Source organism: Gorilla gorilla, chromosome 17, assembly GCF_029281585.2.
Source record: "Gorilla gorilla gorilla isolate KB3781 chromosome 17, NHGRI_mGorGor1-v2.1_pri, whole genome shotgun sequence".
Taxonomy (NCBI): Eukaryota; Metazoa; Chordata; class Mammalia; order Primates; family Hominidae; genus Gorilla; species Gorilla gorilla.
In genome coordinates, this window is record NC_073241.2 from 78,771,774 (window position 1) to 78,788,223 (window position 16,450).

At 43.7% G+C, this 16,450-nt stretch overlaps 1 protein-coding gene, 3 non-coding genes and 1 pseudogene across 8 annotated transcripts; all 5 read right to left on the reverse strand.

The window, feature by feature from the left end:
* Window positions 1–728: 728 nt before the first annotated feature.
* On the reverse strand, window positions 729–4,793 carry RPL17 (ribosomal protein L17). Of its 5 annotated transcripts, none has more exons than XM_004059402.5 (7): window positions 4,704–4,793; window positions 3,778–3,830; window positions 3,651–3,691; window positions 3,062–3,196; window positions 2,718–2,816; window positions 1,612–1,803; window positions 729–818 (listed from the first exon to the last, which is right to left on the reverse strand). In XM_004059402.5, the coding sequence occupies exons 2-7, from the start codon at window positions 3,815–3,817 to the stop codon at window positions 771–773; spliced, it is 555 nt and encodes a 184-aa protein (XP_004059450.1). In that variant the 5' UTR covers window positions 3,818–3,830; window positions 4,704–4,793; the 3' UTR covers window positions 729–770. The 5 variants fall into 5 exon arrangements, with proteins under 5 accessions (XP_004059450.1, XP_055224796.1, XP_004059452.1 ...); XM_055368821.2 differs by having other exon boundaries at window positions 3,778–4,079; window positions 4,704–4,765; XM_004059404.4 differs by having other exon boundaries at window positions 4,521–4,720.
* On the reverse strand, window positions 1,498–1,561 carry LOC115931477 (small nucleolar RNA SNORD58). The gene has a single exon (XR_004067962.1). It is a non-coding gene; the product is annotated as a small nucleolar RNA SNORD58 (small nucleolar RNA).
* On the reverse strand, window positions 3,529–3,593 carry LOC115931476 (small nucleolar RNA SNORD58). Its single transcript, XR_004067961.1, has one exon. It is a non-coding gene; the product is annotated as a small nucleolar RNA SNORD58 (small nucleolar RNA).
* On the reverse strand, window positions 3,910–3,975 carry LOC115931478 (small nucleolar RNA SNORD58). Its single transcript, XR_004067963.1, has one exon. It is a non-coding gene; the product is annotated as a small nucleolar RNA SNORD58 (small nucleolar RNA).
* A 2,210-nt stretch (window positions 4,794–7,003) lies between the features above and the next one.
* On the reverse strand, window positions 7,004–9,206 carry LOC101124469 (signal recognition particle subunit SRP72-like; annotated as a pseudogene).
* Window positions 9,207–16,450: the final 7,244 nt, after the last annotated feature.

Sequence of the window (16,450 nt, forward strand, 5' to 3'; positions counted from 1 at the left end):
GGAAATGCAGCGTGCAGCCTTTTTGGAAATATTTGGAAGTTCCTCAGATGTTTACTCAGGTAACCTTATGATCTAGCAATTCCACTCTAGTATATACTCAAGAAATGAAAACACAAAAATCTGCACACAAACGTTCACAGTAGCATCGTTCCTAATAGCAAAAACAAAACCCCTTTATCAATTGACGAAATGATACAGGTTGAGCATCAACCTAAAAAGCTTCAAAACCTGAGCCTGAGTGCTGTTATCATACTCAAAGGCAATGCTCAATGGAGCCATTTCCAACTGGGGATGATCAACTGGTAGATTCACATACTGGATTATTCTGCAAAGAAAACCACTGCAAATTCCTTTTGGGATAATGAAACTTTTTTTGAGACAGGGTCTTGTTCTGTCTTGCCCACGTTGGGGTGCAGTAGTGCTCACTGCAGCCTCCCACCTCAGCCCCCCAATTAGCTGGGACTACATGGAAATGACACCACACTTTTTTTTAAGAGACAGGGTTCTGACATGTTGCCCCGGCTGGGCTTGAACTCCTGGGCTCAGTCAGTCAGCCTCCACCTCCCAAAGTACTGGGGACTATAGAAATGAGCCACTGTGCCCAGCCATGAAAATGGTTTTTAATGATGCAGGGTAAACAATCTGTGTTTCTAGTTCTAATGCTAAAAAATCCTCATTTGATCCATCTTGTAAGGACACTTGAAATATGTTCACTAATAAAGACAACCAACATTCTTTTCCTTTTAATTACATTTATTTTAATGCTGAATTTACTCCCGTGCCATAAGTTTTTGTTTCTTCAGTTTCTTCTGGGATATCTGGGGAAAGAAAAATGTGTTGTTAAGTTTCTTGGAGAAAACCACAGTACATCTTGGAAGACTTCAGCTTATTTTGGAGGCAGGAAACCTAGTCGTTAAGGACTAAGGGGGAAAAATACTTAAATGGTAGAAATCAACAGAACTTAAGTTCATTAGATGTAAAAAGAAGTGTATAGAATCACTCAGGTTCTTGACTTAAAAGAACTAAATGTGATCAATTACTGAAAACAAGCTTCTTAGATTTGGGGAGAGGGCCCATTTTGAAGTGGCTATGTACATCTAAGTGGGGCCATCAGCAGATAATCATACGGGCCTGAGGTATTGAATATAAAACTACCATTTTTTTTTTTTTGAGACAGCGTCTCACTCTGTCACCCAGGCTGGAGTGCAGTGGCGTGATCTCGGCTCACTCCAAGTGCCTCCTCCCGGGTTCACGCCATTCTCCTGCCTCAGCCTCCTGAGTAGCTGGGACTACAGGCACCCGCCACCATGCCCAGCTAATTTTTTTTGCATTTTTAGTAGAGATGGGGTTTCACTGTGTTAGCCAGGATGGTCTCGATCTCCTGACCTTGTGATCCACCCACCTCAGCCTCCCAAAGTGCTGGGATTACAGAAAACTTACCATTTATTATTAGTCAAGAAACAAACTTACAAAAGCCAAAATAAGACCGGTGAAAGGGTTGCTCAGAATAGTTTTCTTTCATAGTTATTCCAAAGGTGTCCTAAGATAGTCATCACAGCAACCACAAATCTTTCTACTATCACAAACAAAACTGAGCAACTACTTATTTACCTTTTTCTTCTGGGCAACCTCCTCTTCTGGTTTAGGAACAATCTGTTCCTTTTCCGTAAGGATCATCTCAATGTGGCAGGGAGAGCTCATGTATGGGTTAATCCGACCATGAGCTCTGTAGGTCCGGCGGCGCATCTTAGGTGCTTTGTTCACTTGGATATGCTCAATGACCAGAGAATCTACATCTAAACCCTGGGGAAGAAAGGAAAGAGAATGAAACCAGGAACATCCTTAATTCGTAAAACACCACAAACTATCATTGCTAAATATGAATTCCCAGGCTTGCTCCAAAGTCCTGCCTCAATGAAATCATTTTTGAAAGGCAATCCTTTTATTCTGCAAATAGCATTTTTTTAAGCAGTTGTCTGCCTTCACCTTTACATGTCTAAATTGCCACCAAACTCAGTGTGCTATACATTTTGTCTATGAGTGGCCTTCCCAAAGATCCTTAGACGGGTGGAGAGCTGAGGGGTAAGGAAGAACCTAATTCGAAGTCTTGATGATAAACAAAATTTCTCAGCATGGCTTAGAAGGTTTGGAGCCATACAGACCTAAACTAATTCCAGTTCTGGCCCAGACCTTCAAATGCAAAAGGCTAATGGGTAATACACAAAATGGAGAAATTTGTGTTTTGTCAACACAAGTTTGTCATTGTTTAAACTTTTTGAAATTTTAAACAATTTCTTTCTGAAATGCAACATGACTCTCCATTATGAAGGTAGGCCACAAACCACATTAATCACTGCTAAGGCAATCATTTTGATAATTAATCATACTATCAAAGGTGTATGTCACAAAAAGGGGTAAAAGCCCCTGGTAAAGTACCTCCAGTGTTAAAAAGACAGCAGAAAACTAGAAATACTAAGTGTTAGGCTTAAAGAGACCACAGAGCACGCTTCTGGATCTTCACAGAATTTTGCCATAAAGGGACTCAAAAAAAAAAAAAAAAAGGAAATAGTTTCATTCTGTGGAAACTGCAGGTAGAAATTTAAAAAATCCTAAATGAGTTAATTACTGAAAACAAGAAAATCAAGGACATAGATCTGAACAGCCAACATTAATTAAACAACCACCCAAGTTGCACAGGATGTTAATGGTTTGGGTACCTTAAGTTCAGCATTACTCTCTGCGTTTTTAAGCATGTGCAGCAAAAATTCAGCACTCTTTTTGGGCCACCGACCTTGTGTCCAGCCCCACTGCTTGGCCTGAAAGAAAATGGAGATGATGAGTCATTTTCCTTGATTTAAATTAACGTTACAGCCAAGATGAATTTATTTTATCTGATATCAAGGTTTCTTAGCATATGGTTTATTTCACCATCAATCCAAGGTGTCCTGTCATTACAGCAACCAGAAATAGGTTCATCAGCACAGATCTTAGCCATTCTTATCCTATCCCATCACTTTTCCATTAAAATCTGTCTTTTCAAATGGCAACTAAGAATTCTCACCTGCGCACACCTGCCAACTCCACCATTGTAACGTCGGAATGGTACACACTGTTTCTGTAAAGTGACATCTTTCAGATACTTCGTGGCTTTTCGTATATGCATACCCTTGATGGCCTGAGCAGTTTCACGAGTGTTCTAAGTATGAAGAATAAAGTGTTGGTTAACTAGATCAAAGCTTTAATTTTTAAAGTACACATTAAATTTTCAGCTTTTCAAAATGTCGAGTTATTTCTATTCTTTGGGGGCAAGGCAATTAAAAAAACTTGTGACTAAAAGCCAGGTAAACTTCGTTGAAGCTAGAGAAAACTCCAAAACTCCATTTACTCACTATAAAATGTTTAAATTCCATCATCATGTAGTTACAATTAAAATGCCCCATCTTGATCTGCACACTAGATTTTCAAATGGTTTTCTGGTACAAACGCTACATCCTTACACCCTGATCATCAATGCCTAAATATAAGGTGGCTGCTCAGAATTTATTAATTTTCACGGTAAATCCAAAGGTGTCCTAAGAAAGTCATCACTGCAGCTACCTTTTTTGAGTGGAACATGAGGAACTGTTGGATCACAACTATGAATCGCATACCTTAAAGTGAACACGAAGATTGGAACCTCTTGATTTGCATGCTAGAAAATAAAACGTTTTGGTTAATTTTTGGTATCTTATGCCAACCCCCAAGTAGGAAATAGGTATCTACCTCCTGTCCACTTACATTTCGTGGGGTTCTCCGGGTCAAGTGAATAGCGAACCATTTTCACAGATTACCTAGAGGAAAGTACAGTGTAATTCTGTCAATACGTACTTACAGTAACTCATTCAGTATAAATATCAGATGATTCCAACAGCTGCTCAGAGAGTAGTTGGTTTCATTATTAATCCAAAGGTGTCCTAAGAAATGCCATCATCGCAGCCATACTTTCCCCCACCAAGGGCTTGCTTTCCCTTTTATCTGCCAGTAACTACAGCACTGCTTCCACAGAAGTAGCCACACGGGCCTCACCAATCCAGTCAACCCTTTGGAAGAAAATACAGCCTGTTTCAATCCAATGCTGGATCTTCCAGCAGTAAAATGACTCGACGCATCCGCATGGCACAACTCAACTATAACCCTCTACACCTCCTCCCTCCCGCTCTACAGAAACCCCTTTGCTGTCAGGGCTGCAGGTAGTGAGTGCCGTCTCTCCCCACACCTTCGGGCTATGACCCACGTTAAGAGCCCTCCGGTACACAACACTCTTGTAGTAACGTGTAACGCCTCCACCCGACTTTTCTTTCCCCCAAAACTTTTTCCTCGTTGCGGCCACCACTCACCACTAGACACTGGACCTCCGGAGTCCGCACGGACCACAGGCGGCCCGCACCCCACGGCGGGCCGGCGCCCCCACCAGTGGAGGAGCCCGGTCGTCCCCATTCCCGCCCATCACGTCCCTCTGCGGACCTCAGAGGCCGACTGACCCCGGCTCCCAAAGTCAGGCCCTCCGCCACGTCCTCCCGCATAATAAGCCACCGCCTCCAGCGAGGATTTAGTAGCCCTAGGAGTTCTCCTCCCGGGGGCCTGGAGGCCGGCGCCCCCGAAGCCAGGATGGCGGCGATGGCAGGAAGATTGAGCCCTCGGAGCAACGCAGGAGAAACACTCACCTCAGGCTGCTTAGAGAAAGAGGAAGAGCGGTGGATTTTGGGAGAACTCATGACAACTAGACTTCTCGCGAGATTCGTAGCCGAAGAAACGAGATCTGAGGAGGCAGGAAGGCGGAAAGCGAAGGGAGTGTGGAATATGTTTTAAGAACGTGTGAAAACGAATTGCCCATTTAGGGACTGTCTCAAAGTTCTCTTTTTTGTATACAGAAATAAAAATTCAGGGTTTTAAATGTCAGTCAATTAAAAACAGGGTTGTAGTTCTAGGACAGGCTACGTATTATTAGATATGAAAGAAACATTTTATTTATTCGTCAACATTAGTTAGGTTTGATTATGTGGCCCTGTATCCCTGAAAGTGGTTTGTAAATGGCCAATTAAAAAGATGAAAGGATGAGACGTAATTATGGTAATCAGGAAATTATCAGGATGGGAATGTCATCCAATCAATTGTATTATAACCTGTGTGAAAAATGCGCTAACTGAAGGGTCTGGTTCAATATCCTTGTTTTCCCCGCTGCTTCTAGATCTTCATCTGGAGGAGAAAACCTTTTGGCATTTTCTTCCCTTTTTTCTTCCCCAGGTCATCTCTCTGGTATTCCCTCATGGTCAGTGATGCACTTAGCTTTTGTTAGGGCTTCTATTTCATGGCACCACCCTTCTAGGCAGCTCAAACTCTAGGAGAGTAGACTCCAGGCTAGGCTCACTTGCTTCCTTGACCTCAGTGTAGGAGACCTCAGCCCTAAGTCTCTCCCCTCGACTCCACTTCCATTGCTGATGCTGGATTCCATGGTGTTTCTTCGGTAATTCCCTCCCCTCACATGAGCTTTCAACTGCATGCTAACTCCCAGATTAATACCCCAGCGCCACATCTGTCTCCTGAGCTAGACCCTGATAGCAAACTACTCCCTGGACATCCTTTCTGGGAGGTCCCTGAAGACCTGAGGTTATTTGAAACCTAACATGCCCTTAAACAGAACTCTTTGTCTTCTCCTCCGGGTTCCTCTTTTATGTTGCATGGTGACAAGAGTAACAGACAATGATTCTATAAGCTTACTAGATTCCAGGCAGTATTTTCAGTGTTTTTACATGCATTTCCTCAAGTAATCCTTAGGACAACCATTTGTAAATGATGAAGTTGATCTGGCTGCTACAATGTGTTAAAAAGAAGAAGAAAAAAAAGGAACTCCCCGGCAAACCCAAGGTCCGGCAGCTGGGAGTGGCAGCCCTGGGATCCAAGGCAGCCTTCTGTGATCAAGCTCTGCATCCCTAGGCGACCCTGCCTTTCTCCCTTCCTTGTTTGGCAACTTCCCCATACACCTAGGATCTTAAACCAGAAAGATGAGAGACTCCCCTCTTCTTGTCTTTGCACATACAATTATTTAACAAAATCTGGATTATTCTTTTAAGTGATCTTCTTGCCCTAATTATTTCTGCACTTTAATATATCCTCCATATTCCTGACAGTCATTTTTCTTTTTTTTTCTTTTTCTTTCTTTTTTTTTTTTTGAGACAAGGTCTCACTCTGTGGCCCAGGCTGGAGTGCAGTGGTGTGATCTCAGCTCACTGCAACCTCCGCCTCCAGGTTCAAGCGATTCTCCTGCCTCAGCCTCCCAAGCAGCTGGGATTACAGGCACCCACCACAATGCCCAGCTAATTTTTGTATTTTTAATAGAGATAGGATTTTGTCATGTTGGCCAGGCTGGTCTTGAACTCCTGACCTCATGTGATCCGCCCACCTCAGCCTCCCAAAGTGCTGGGATTACAGACGTGAGCCACCACGCCTGGCCCTGACAGAGTCATTTTTCTAAAATGGCTGTCAGAATGATCATGTCATTTTTTGGGTTTTTTTTTTTTTTTTTCCTGTGGCCCCTGTTCCAAATATTTGGGGATGATATAAGAGCCTTCCATGATCTGGCCTTTGCCTTCCTCATCTTTTATCCCTTCTTTCTCCATCCCCTATGGACTCCAACCATATTTTCTCTGATTTTAGGGAGAAATCAAGCCTATAATTAAAAACAGTCACACCATATTTGAGTCTGTCAGCCAGCATTGGATTAGATTAGAAGACATTTAAGCCTTGTGAGATCATTTCCTTTTGAGTGAATAGTTTGTCTTTTGAACCTTCAGTGATTTTCCTATAAAACTTAAATGAACTTTTTTCTTAGATGGAATCTCTCTCTGTTGCCCAGGCTGGAGTGCAGTGGCTCATTCTCAGCGCACTGCAGCCTCTCTTTTTTTTTGCTTCTTGGTGTGTTACCTTTATTATATTCCTAGACTAGTTTAAAATTATATTTCTGAGACTAGTTTAAAAAACAGCCTGCAACAAGAGTATTCTCATCACCAGCTACCTTTTCCACCTTTCTTCTTTTTCTGTTGCTGTTTCTTTTTTTTTGCTGGAGCGCCTGCAGGTTTCTGTGTCTTGGGGGTATGATGTTACTTGCAGAGGCAGATAGTGTCGCTGCACTGCCAGGTCTTGGGGAGGGGGCGGGCTGCTCACAGTTTTTCGGGCATCCAGTTCTGATGAAGCTCCTGCGGTTGCTCCCTGGATCCCTTTTCCAATCTGATCCTTTTTACCTTTCTTTCTTCCCCGGTAATAAGAATGTTCTTGCATTGGTAGCCATCTTTCTGGATCTGGGGTAACTTTTGGGTCATAATTCTTAGGCAATTTTCCCATCTTTTTCTTCTTTTTCAAATTTCCCCACCCTTGCTCCTTTTGTTGACCATCTCCAGTAACTTTGCCACCCTTCTTCCAAATGTACGTAGCACCAGGAGAATTTTCAAGAGCCTTGACATCTACTTTTAGAGACATGCTATCTGATAATGACAAGTGTTCACAAAGAGCTTTGTCTTTCTCTGGATCTACAAGTGAGTAAGCAGAAATAAGCTGTGTCAGGGTGTGAAAATTTTTTGGATTTTGTTTCCATTGTTGTTCTAGGTCACTAATTGCCTCCTTCTTCTGTCTATATTTGAGTTTGAAGTTTGCAGCTTCTCTTATCAAGGACAAATGAGCAGGAGATTTGGGCCAATGATTTTGACACCACTGGATAGTATGTGTGAAGACCTCAATGGCACTATCAATATCTTCTTCATGGCTATACATGATCACGAATGCAGACACCATGCCTGGTTTCTGCTTTAACTCTTCTATGCTTCTCAATATTAGACATGCTTATAAATATTACCTTGAGAAATTTTCAACTGTGCCATGGTCAGCTTAATTTCAGCTGCATTTTCCGGATGTTGATCTGAAAATTCCTGAAGCAGCTCTGTTGTTTTTGTGTGCTGCTTTCCAGGCAAACCTGGGCAGCTTGGATTAACATAGGTGGGAGATGCTCGGGACTTTGGGACTATAAATTGGTGGATATTTTGCGGCATTAATTGGCCTGGTTTGTGTACGTAGCAAGTAAAGCTTTGTTAAATTCTATAGCTTGTAGTTGTTTCTTGGAAAGCTCAAACTCCACTCTTTCTGCATTGATTAATTTCACCTTTTTGGAGACATTTTGGTCCTTGTTAATGGTAATGATGTTGTTTGCATTTACAGCTAGTAATCCCACATCTGTTGGTTTCAGTTTTATTATTTGATTGTGAAGTTGCAAAGCCTCCTCTGTTCGACCCTGAGGCTGCAGAATATAGGCCATCTGACCGTGAATGATGGCCAGTCCTGCCTGTGGGTCTTTCTCAGTCCCATCACAGTCTTCTGATCATGAACAGTGGCAAAGATCTTCAGCTTTTCGTAGGATTTTCGTGACCTGGTTCAGCTGGCCTTGTCCAATCAGCGCATGTGCAGTGTTGTAGCACAGCTCATGTGCACCTTCTTGGAGGCCCAAGTTCTCTGGAACCACTTTTTCCCAATTGCTTTGAGGAGTAACAACTGCTGAAAGGTTTGTTTTCCTCTCCTTATCATAATCATCTTGGGAGTTTCAGGCGAGATCTCTGTATACTCTAAGTATTCATCATAGCGTTCCAAGCGGCATAATGCTTGTCCATAAAACTCCTTCAGTTTGTCTGTCTGCTGGTTGGCACTTTCTGTTGTCTTCAAGGCATTCTTAATTCTGTTCAGTTGTAGTTGCAATATTCCTTTTCTTTTCTTTTTTCTTTTTTCTTTTTTTTTTTTTTTGAGATGGAGTCTCGCTATGTTGCCTGGCTGGAATGCAATGGCACAATCTCAGCTCACTGCAACCTCTGCCTCCTGGGTTCAAGTGAAATTCTTCTGCTTCAGCCTCCAGAGTAGCTGGGATTACAGGTGCTCACCACTACGCCCGGCTAATTTTTGTATTTTTAGTAGAGACGAGGTTTCGCCACGTTGGCAAGGCTGGTCTCAAATTCCTGACCTCGTGATCCGCCTGCCTTGGCCTCCCAAAGTGCTGGGATTACAGGTGTGAGTCACCATGCCTAGCCCGGCCTATTGTTTATTTTGTTCTTTCTTTTCTTTCCTGTAGTTTCCTGACTAGTGCCTTACCCATTATTCTCATGTTCCTGGAATTTGTGATACAAAAACAACATACTGCCGATCAATAGCTTATATTTTGTTTGTTTTTTTGTTGTTGTTGTTTTTGTTTGTTTGTTTTGAGACGGAGTCTCACTCTGTCGCCCAGGCTGGAGTGCAGTGGTGCGATCTTGGCTCATTGCAACTTCCGTCTCCCGGATTCAAGCCATTCTCCTGCCTCAGCCTCCCGAGTAGCTGAAACTACAGGCGTGTGCCACCACGCCCAGCTAATTTTTTGTATTTTTAGTAGAGATGGGGTTGCACCGTGTTAGCTAGGTTGGTCTCGATCTCCTGACCTCGTGATCCGCCCGCCTTGGCCTCCCAAAGTGCTGGGATTACAGGCATGAGCCACCGCGCCTGGTTAGCTTATGTTATTTTACTGTAAATTCTTTGTAAACAATTTAGAAACTGCCTCTTCTTTTTTTCCTTTAAAAATCCACTTGTAATTGCTGTGAACCAGAGGATACATTTAGGGCAATTTGAATTTATGCTTCCAGGTTGCAATCTTCAAACTTGGCCCAGATAAACTACTTATATTACTTTTGACTCTGTTTTTGCCTTGTGTGTACATAATGTCATCTGATTGTCTCACTTTTACTGATATTAACACTGGGCAGTTGGCCGGGCACAGTGGCTCGTGCCTATAATCCCAGCTCTTTGGGAGGCCAAGGTGGGAGGATTGCTTGAGCCTTGGAGTTTGAAGCTGCAGTGAGCCATGATCATGCCACTTCACTGTACCCTGGGTAACAGAGACACCGTTTCCAGAACCAAAAATTAAAAAAAAAAAAAAAAAAAAAAAGATGGGCAAATGAGTTCAGGAGTTGTTGCTGTGACCCCTTCCTTATGAAGTTTCTCATCAGCTTTTCATCTAATGGCTTTAGGAGCTATTAAAGTTCAGAGCCTACATTCATTATGTCATCAGGTGTTGAAAAATAATGACTTTGTAATTCTGTTATTCCATAGCATTTTTTATATTGGACTTGTGTAAAAAAGAACTTTCCCTCTTTCAATAATTTGGTTATCTTTCAATATTTTTATACCACAGAGCAGAGAATAAGCAAAAAAGTTGCAATAAGTAATTCACGTAGGTCTTGGATCCATGTGGGACATCATCCAGGGGAACCTGCCCCTTGGTGTGTCCAGCCTGCACCCAGTGCAGCTGAAGGGCACTGGGAGGGTCTTTGTTCCTTGGGTATGTTAAATAAACTGGGTTGTGCACCTGCATTTTCACTGTGACCTGTCATGTGAAGTCAGGTGTGGAATTTTCCACTTGTGGTGTTATGTTGGTTCTCAAAAAGTTTTCGATTTTGGAACATTTCGGATTTCGGATTTTCGGGTTAGGGATACTCAGCCTATACCACGTGTTGTGGCTGGATGCTTCACATTTACTATTAATCATGGACCAGGCTTGGTGGCTCACGCCTGTAATCCCAGTACTTTGGGAGGCCGAGGTGGGCGGATCACCTGAGGTCAGGAGTTCCAGACCAGCCTGACCAACATGGTGAAACCGTCTCTACCAAAAAATTTAAAATTAGACAGGAGTGGTGGCACATGCCTGTAATTCCAGCTTCTTTGGAGGCTGAGGCATGACAATCACTTGAACCCAGGAGGTGGAGGTTGCAGTGAGCTGAGATCGTGCCACTGCACTCCAGCCTGAGTAAGAGTGAGACCTTGTCTCAAAAGAAAACAAAAAAAACAGTAAAACAAAAAACAATAAACAAAAACAAAACAAAACAAAACAAAACAAAAAAACAAGGTTAACGGAACCTCATGATTGGATGAGATGGCTGTGGGAAGCTGGGCTGCCCAGGAAGCGGACTCAGAGAGCAAACCGTGCGCCTGCGTTCCACACTGGAAGGGAGCGTCAGGAAGCCGAACTGCAGAGGGGACTGATGCAGCCCCAACACTTCTCCCCGACCTCAGGGGGGATTCAGTAGCTGGAGATTCCCGCAGCTGCCCCACGTTGGAGTTAAGGCTGGGCATTTGTTCCTCCCCTATTGTTCAGTCATTGGCTGTGAGCGGCCCCAGGAAGAAGGTGTGACCTTGGGTGGGGCAGTCTTCTTCAGCCAATTCTCAGAAAGGACTAACAGCACTCTCAGGAGAGGGAGACTGAGTCCTTCATTCCTGGGAGGTGTCTGGGAAGCACATCGCAGTGTGCACCGCAGCAGGTATTAATGTGTCATTTTACAGATAAGAAAACTGAGGTTCAGAAGGGACAGAGCCAGGATGTCAGCCTAGATCTATTAATACCTTTGAATCCTGTGCTCTTTCCCACCGTCCTTGCTGCCATTTCCGCACATTTTCATGCCTTCCCGACTTCTTACCGGGACCGCCATGTTTCCGGGTAATCTTGTACTCTCTGTTCTAGTCTTGCTCTCCTGTCCTGCCCCGGGCAGTCTGTCTCTTGGTCAGCTGTCTCTCTTCACCCCAGCTTTGGCTCTGTTCTCAGGGCTTGATCCACCACATCACATTCCGCGTTCGCTGCTGCCTGAACTCATCAAAGTGGACCCAGTGAAAGCTGTGTTGAGGAGGACTATTCTGGTGCTGAGGCTGGGTACATTCATGAGGCCAGGAACACGGGATTGAATTCCAAGCAGAGCACCAGGATACCTGTAGCAGAAATCCAGGCAAGAGCCAAGAAGATGGGAACGGAATAGCAAGCGCTGAATTAATTAATTAATTAATTAATTAATTTTTTGAGATGGAGTCTTGCTCTGTCGCCCAGGCTGGAGTGCAGTGGTGTAATGTTGGCTCACTGCAACCTCCCCCTCCGGGGTTCAAGCGATTCTCCTGCCTCAGCCTCCCAAGTAGCTAGGATTATAGGTGCCCGCCACCATGCTCGGCTAATTTTTTGTATTTTTAGTAGAGACGAGGTTTCGCCATGTTGGCCAGGCTGGTCTGGAACTCCTGACCTCAAGTGATTGGCCGGCCTTGGGCAAGTGCTGAATTTAAACACGGCTCTCCCGAGGACTTCTATTGGGTTCTGCCTAGTGGTAACCGCCGAGGCTTCGCTTACTCTGTAGATCTCCTGGGAGCAGCAGGAAACAAGAAACCCTTAGCCTTTTCAAAGTAATAGCCATTCTCCTCACTGACCTGACAAAGACGGATGTCAAGTGGGCCCTGCAGGAGTTTGACAGTTTGTCCAAACAACTGTTTTTAGTTGAGGCTATAAATTCTTAGGAAAGGGTTTGTCAGTGTGGCACATTAAATCAGTTGGCCAGTATGCATTACTCTGACCATCTTCTTAGAAAGCAACGTCTTTGGGGATTTTCAGATGAGTGAATATTCAATGCTCTGTCTTTTAGCATTATCATCCACTTCCCCTGCCCCTCATAGAATTCTCTTTAGAGGATTGGCTCCTGGGCCTCCAGGAGAGCGGGCAGTAGGGTAGGGTGGTGGGGGGAGAGGAAAGTCTTAATCCCTTGCCAGGGATTTACTTTGTTCTTCTCAGTCGGAGCCTCCCGTACAATGCTGTTTTGAGCTTCACTTAGAAATTGGCTCTATTAGCTAGGAAAGGGGAATTCTTTTCACAACAATCGGAAAATGTAATCCCTTAGTCAGGCGGCTGGAGTCCTTTTATTCGCCTCTCCGGACCTTGGGCTGCTGGCTGCTCGTCTCTGCCGCCTGGCTGTCTCTCCCTTACCTCCCAGAGTTAGGGTAATAGCTGACATTTTTCTTCACTAGGCTTTCCTAAGGGATTTCATTCCGTTTGTGAGACACTTTAATTCCTGAAGCTGCAAAGTTTGCTTTTTATTACTATAGCTCTACTTATTCTGCATAATTTTATTTATTATTTGTTTATGTATTTATTTTTTGAGACAGAGTCTCGCTGTGTTGCCCAGGCTGGAGTGCAGTGGCGCCATCTCAGCTCACTGCAACCTCTGCCTCCTGGGTTCAAGCAATTCTCCTTCCTCAGTCTCCTGAGCAGCTGGGACTACAGGCACGTGCTACCACGCCCAGCTAATTTTTGTATTTTTAGTAGAGACGAGGTTTCATCATATTGGCCAGGCTGGTCTCGAACTCCTGACCTTGTGATCCACCTGCCTCAGCCTCCCAAAGTGCTGGGATTACAGGCATGAGCCACCACGCCTGGCTTATTCTGCATAATTTTTAAGAGTTGTGAATTGTTTTAAGATCAAATTCAAAAGTACATTTTCTTTCTTATCTTGTCATTAACTGATGTTGGGTATGTGTGTGTGCTTGTGATTTCCCTGGCTGGACCAGTGTATAACTTCAAAGAGGGCTGGTGCCTTGCCTTTAGTCTGCTGGATAGCACTCCTCCGGACCCTCCCTCTACTGAGCAGCTCCGTAGACCTGTGCAAATCTCTACCCAGCTTTGTTGGACAACAAAATACCCTGGAGAATATCAAGCCCTTTAACATACCCAGTTTGTGCTCCCAGACATAAGATCTCTTTGGCCATGTATGTGGGATTCCCATGAAGGAGAAGCTTCATTTCCAGCAAGAATCTGGCTTCCACCTAGACTTGGGAAACAGATACTGAAAAGCATATTGCTGATCAACTAGACAACCTGCTTCCACTCTTGATTGCCCCTGTAATCCATCTAGAACAGCCAGAGCAATTTATTTATTAAAAAATTTAAAATTGGCCAGGTGCGGTGGCTCACGCTTGTATCCCCAGCACTTTGGGAGGCCGGGGTGGCCAATCACTTGAGGCCAGGAGTTAAGATCAGCCCGGCCAACATGGTGAAACCCTGTCTTTACTAAAAATAGAAAAAGTTGCCAGGCAAGATGCCTTACGCCTGTAATCCCAGCACTTTGGGAGGCCGAGGCAGGTGGATCATGAGGTCAGGAGATGGAGATTATCTTGGCTAACATGGTGAAACCCCGTCTCTCTCTACTAAAAATACAAAAAATTAGCCGGGCATGGTGGCACACGCCTGTAGTCCCAGCTACTTGGGAGGCTGAGGCAGGAGCATGGCTTGAACCTGGGAGGCGGAGGTTGCAGTGAGCCGAGATCGCACCACTGCACTCCAGTCTGGGTGACAGAGCGAGTCTCTGTCTCAAAAAAAAAAAAAAAGAAAAAGAAAAAAGAAAAGAAAAGAAAAAATTAGCCGGGCATGGTGGTGCGTGCCTGTAATCCCAGGTACTCGGGAGGCTGAGGCAGGAGAATCTCTTGAACCCGGGAGGCAGATGTTGCAGTGAGCCAAGATCGCACCATTGCACTCCAGCCTGGGTGACAGAGTGACTCCATCTCAATAAATAAATAAATAAATAAAAAGTAAAATTTTAAAATTATTCAAAAATTTAAGATTATTTATATGTGTTTTGTAGAAAGTCAGATATAGCAGGTAAGCAGATTAAGAAAATAAAATCCTTATATTTCCAAAAGATTAACCTTTAATATATCCTTCTAGTATAGCGTGAGATATATACTTCATGTGTGTATGTATATACATATATACTTACCAGGTGAAATTATACTGTACATGCTATTTCATAATCAGATTTTTTTCCAGTTAATCTCAATTTTACCATGTTGATACATTTTCATCTCTTCTAATACCTAACCTCAATTTCAGTTATCCCAGTTGTTCCCCAAATGTCCTTTCCAGTTGGTTTGTTCAAAGCAAGACCTGCCAGGCACACTGACTCACACCTGTAATCCCAGCACTTTGGGAAGCTGAGGCAGGCAGATCACTTGAGGCCAGGAGTTCGAAACCAGCTTAGCCAACATGATGAATCCCTGTCTCTACTAAAAATACAAAAAATTAGCAGGGCGTGGTGGCACACACCTGTAGTCCCAGCTACTCTGGAGGCTGAGGCATGTGAATTGCTTGAAGCTGGGAGACAGAGGTTGCAGTGAGCTGAGATCATGTCACTACACTCCAGCCTGGGCGACAGAGCAAGGCTCTGTCTCAAACAAACAAACAAACAAACAAACAAACAAACAAACCAAAGCAGCCACACACACACACACAAAAACCAGAAACAAAGCAAGACCCAATCTAGGTCCCACATGACATCTGGTTGTTGTTTCTTTTTATTTTATTTTTGAGACAGAGGCTTGCTGTCACCCAAGCTAGAGTGTATTGGCGCGATCTCGGCTCACTGCAACCTCTGCCTCCGGGGTTCAAGTGATTCTCCTGCCTCAGCCTCCTGAGTAGCTGGGATTACAGTTGCCCACCATCACACCTGGCTAATTTTTGTATTTTTAGTACAGACTGGGTTTCACCATGTTGGCCAGGTTGGTCTTGAACTCCTGACCTCAGGTGATCTGCCCGTCTCGGCTTTCCAAAGTGTTGGGATTACAGGCATGAGCCACCATGCCTGGCCAGGTTGTTCTCTTTCATAATCAGTTTTAGAATCAGAAAATTTAACATTTACTATAATAATATTATCTAACCTAGAGACCATATTTAATTGCCGCCAATTTTCCCAACAATATCTTTTATAGAATTTTTTTTGGACGAAGAGCCAAATTCAGAATAAGACATTGTGTTTGGTTGCCATGTCTCTTTATTTTTCTTTAATCTGAATAGCTTGGCATTCTTTGTAAAAAGAGCTTTCTCTTATTAACTGGGGTGATTTGGTTGTCCTAAAGTACAGTTTCTAGAACTATGATAACTATAACCAGAAAATGTAATCTTTAAAAAATATAAACTATATAATATAACACTCCCCACTTCTCTCCAAAGCACTTCCCAGGTTAAAACCCTTGAAATACTTCACATTTCACACCCAATAAAGTCCAAACTGCTTACTGTGCTGTGCAGGCTGATCTAGCTCCAGGCCCTCATTTCCTATACTTTTCCTCTGCACTGACTTTGCTCCAGCCACATTAGCTCCTTGCTGCTTCAGGGATACAGTTAACTCATTCCTGTCTTGATGCCTTTGCTTTTGCCCTTCCTTCCAATGATTTACAACTAGGTCTTCACGTGTTGGCTTCTTCCAGTCACTGAAGCCTTAACTCCTTCCTTGACACTCAGTCTATGGAGCTCCTCTCTGACATAATCTTGTTTTATTGTCTTCACAACATATCTCACTGAATGAAATTATCACATTTATTCGTTTTCTTCTTAAATTTCTATCTCCTTTTCAAAAAATGTAAGCTTCATGAAGACATGGTTCTTTTTTTTTTTTTTTTCTGAGACAGAGTCTTGCTCTGTCGCCCAGGCTGGAGTATAGTGGCGTGATCTTGGCTCACTGCAACCTCCGACTCCCGGGTTTCGATGATTCCTCTGCCTCAGGTTCCCCAGTAGCTGGGATTACCGGCGCATGCCACCACGGCTAATTTTTGT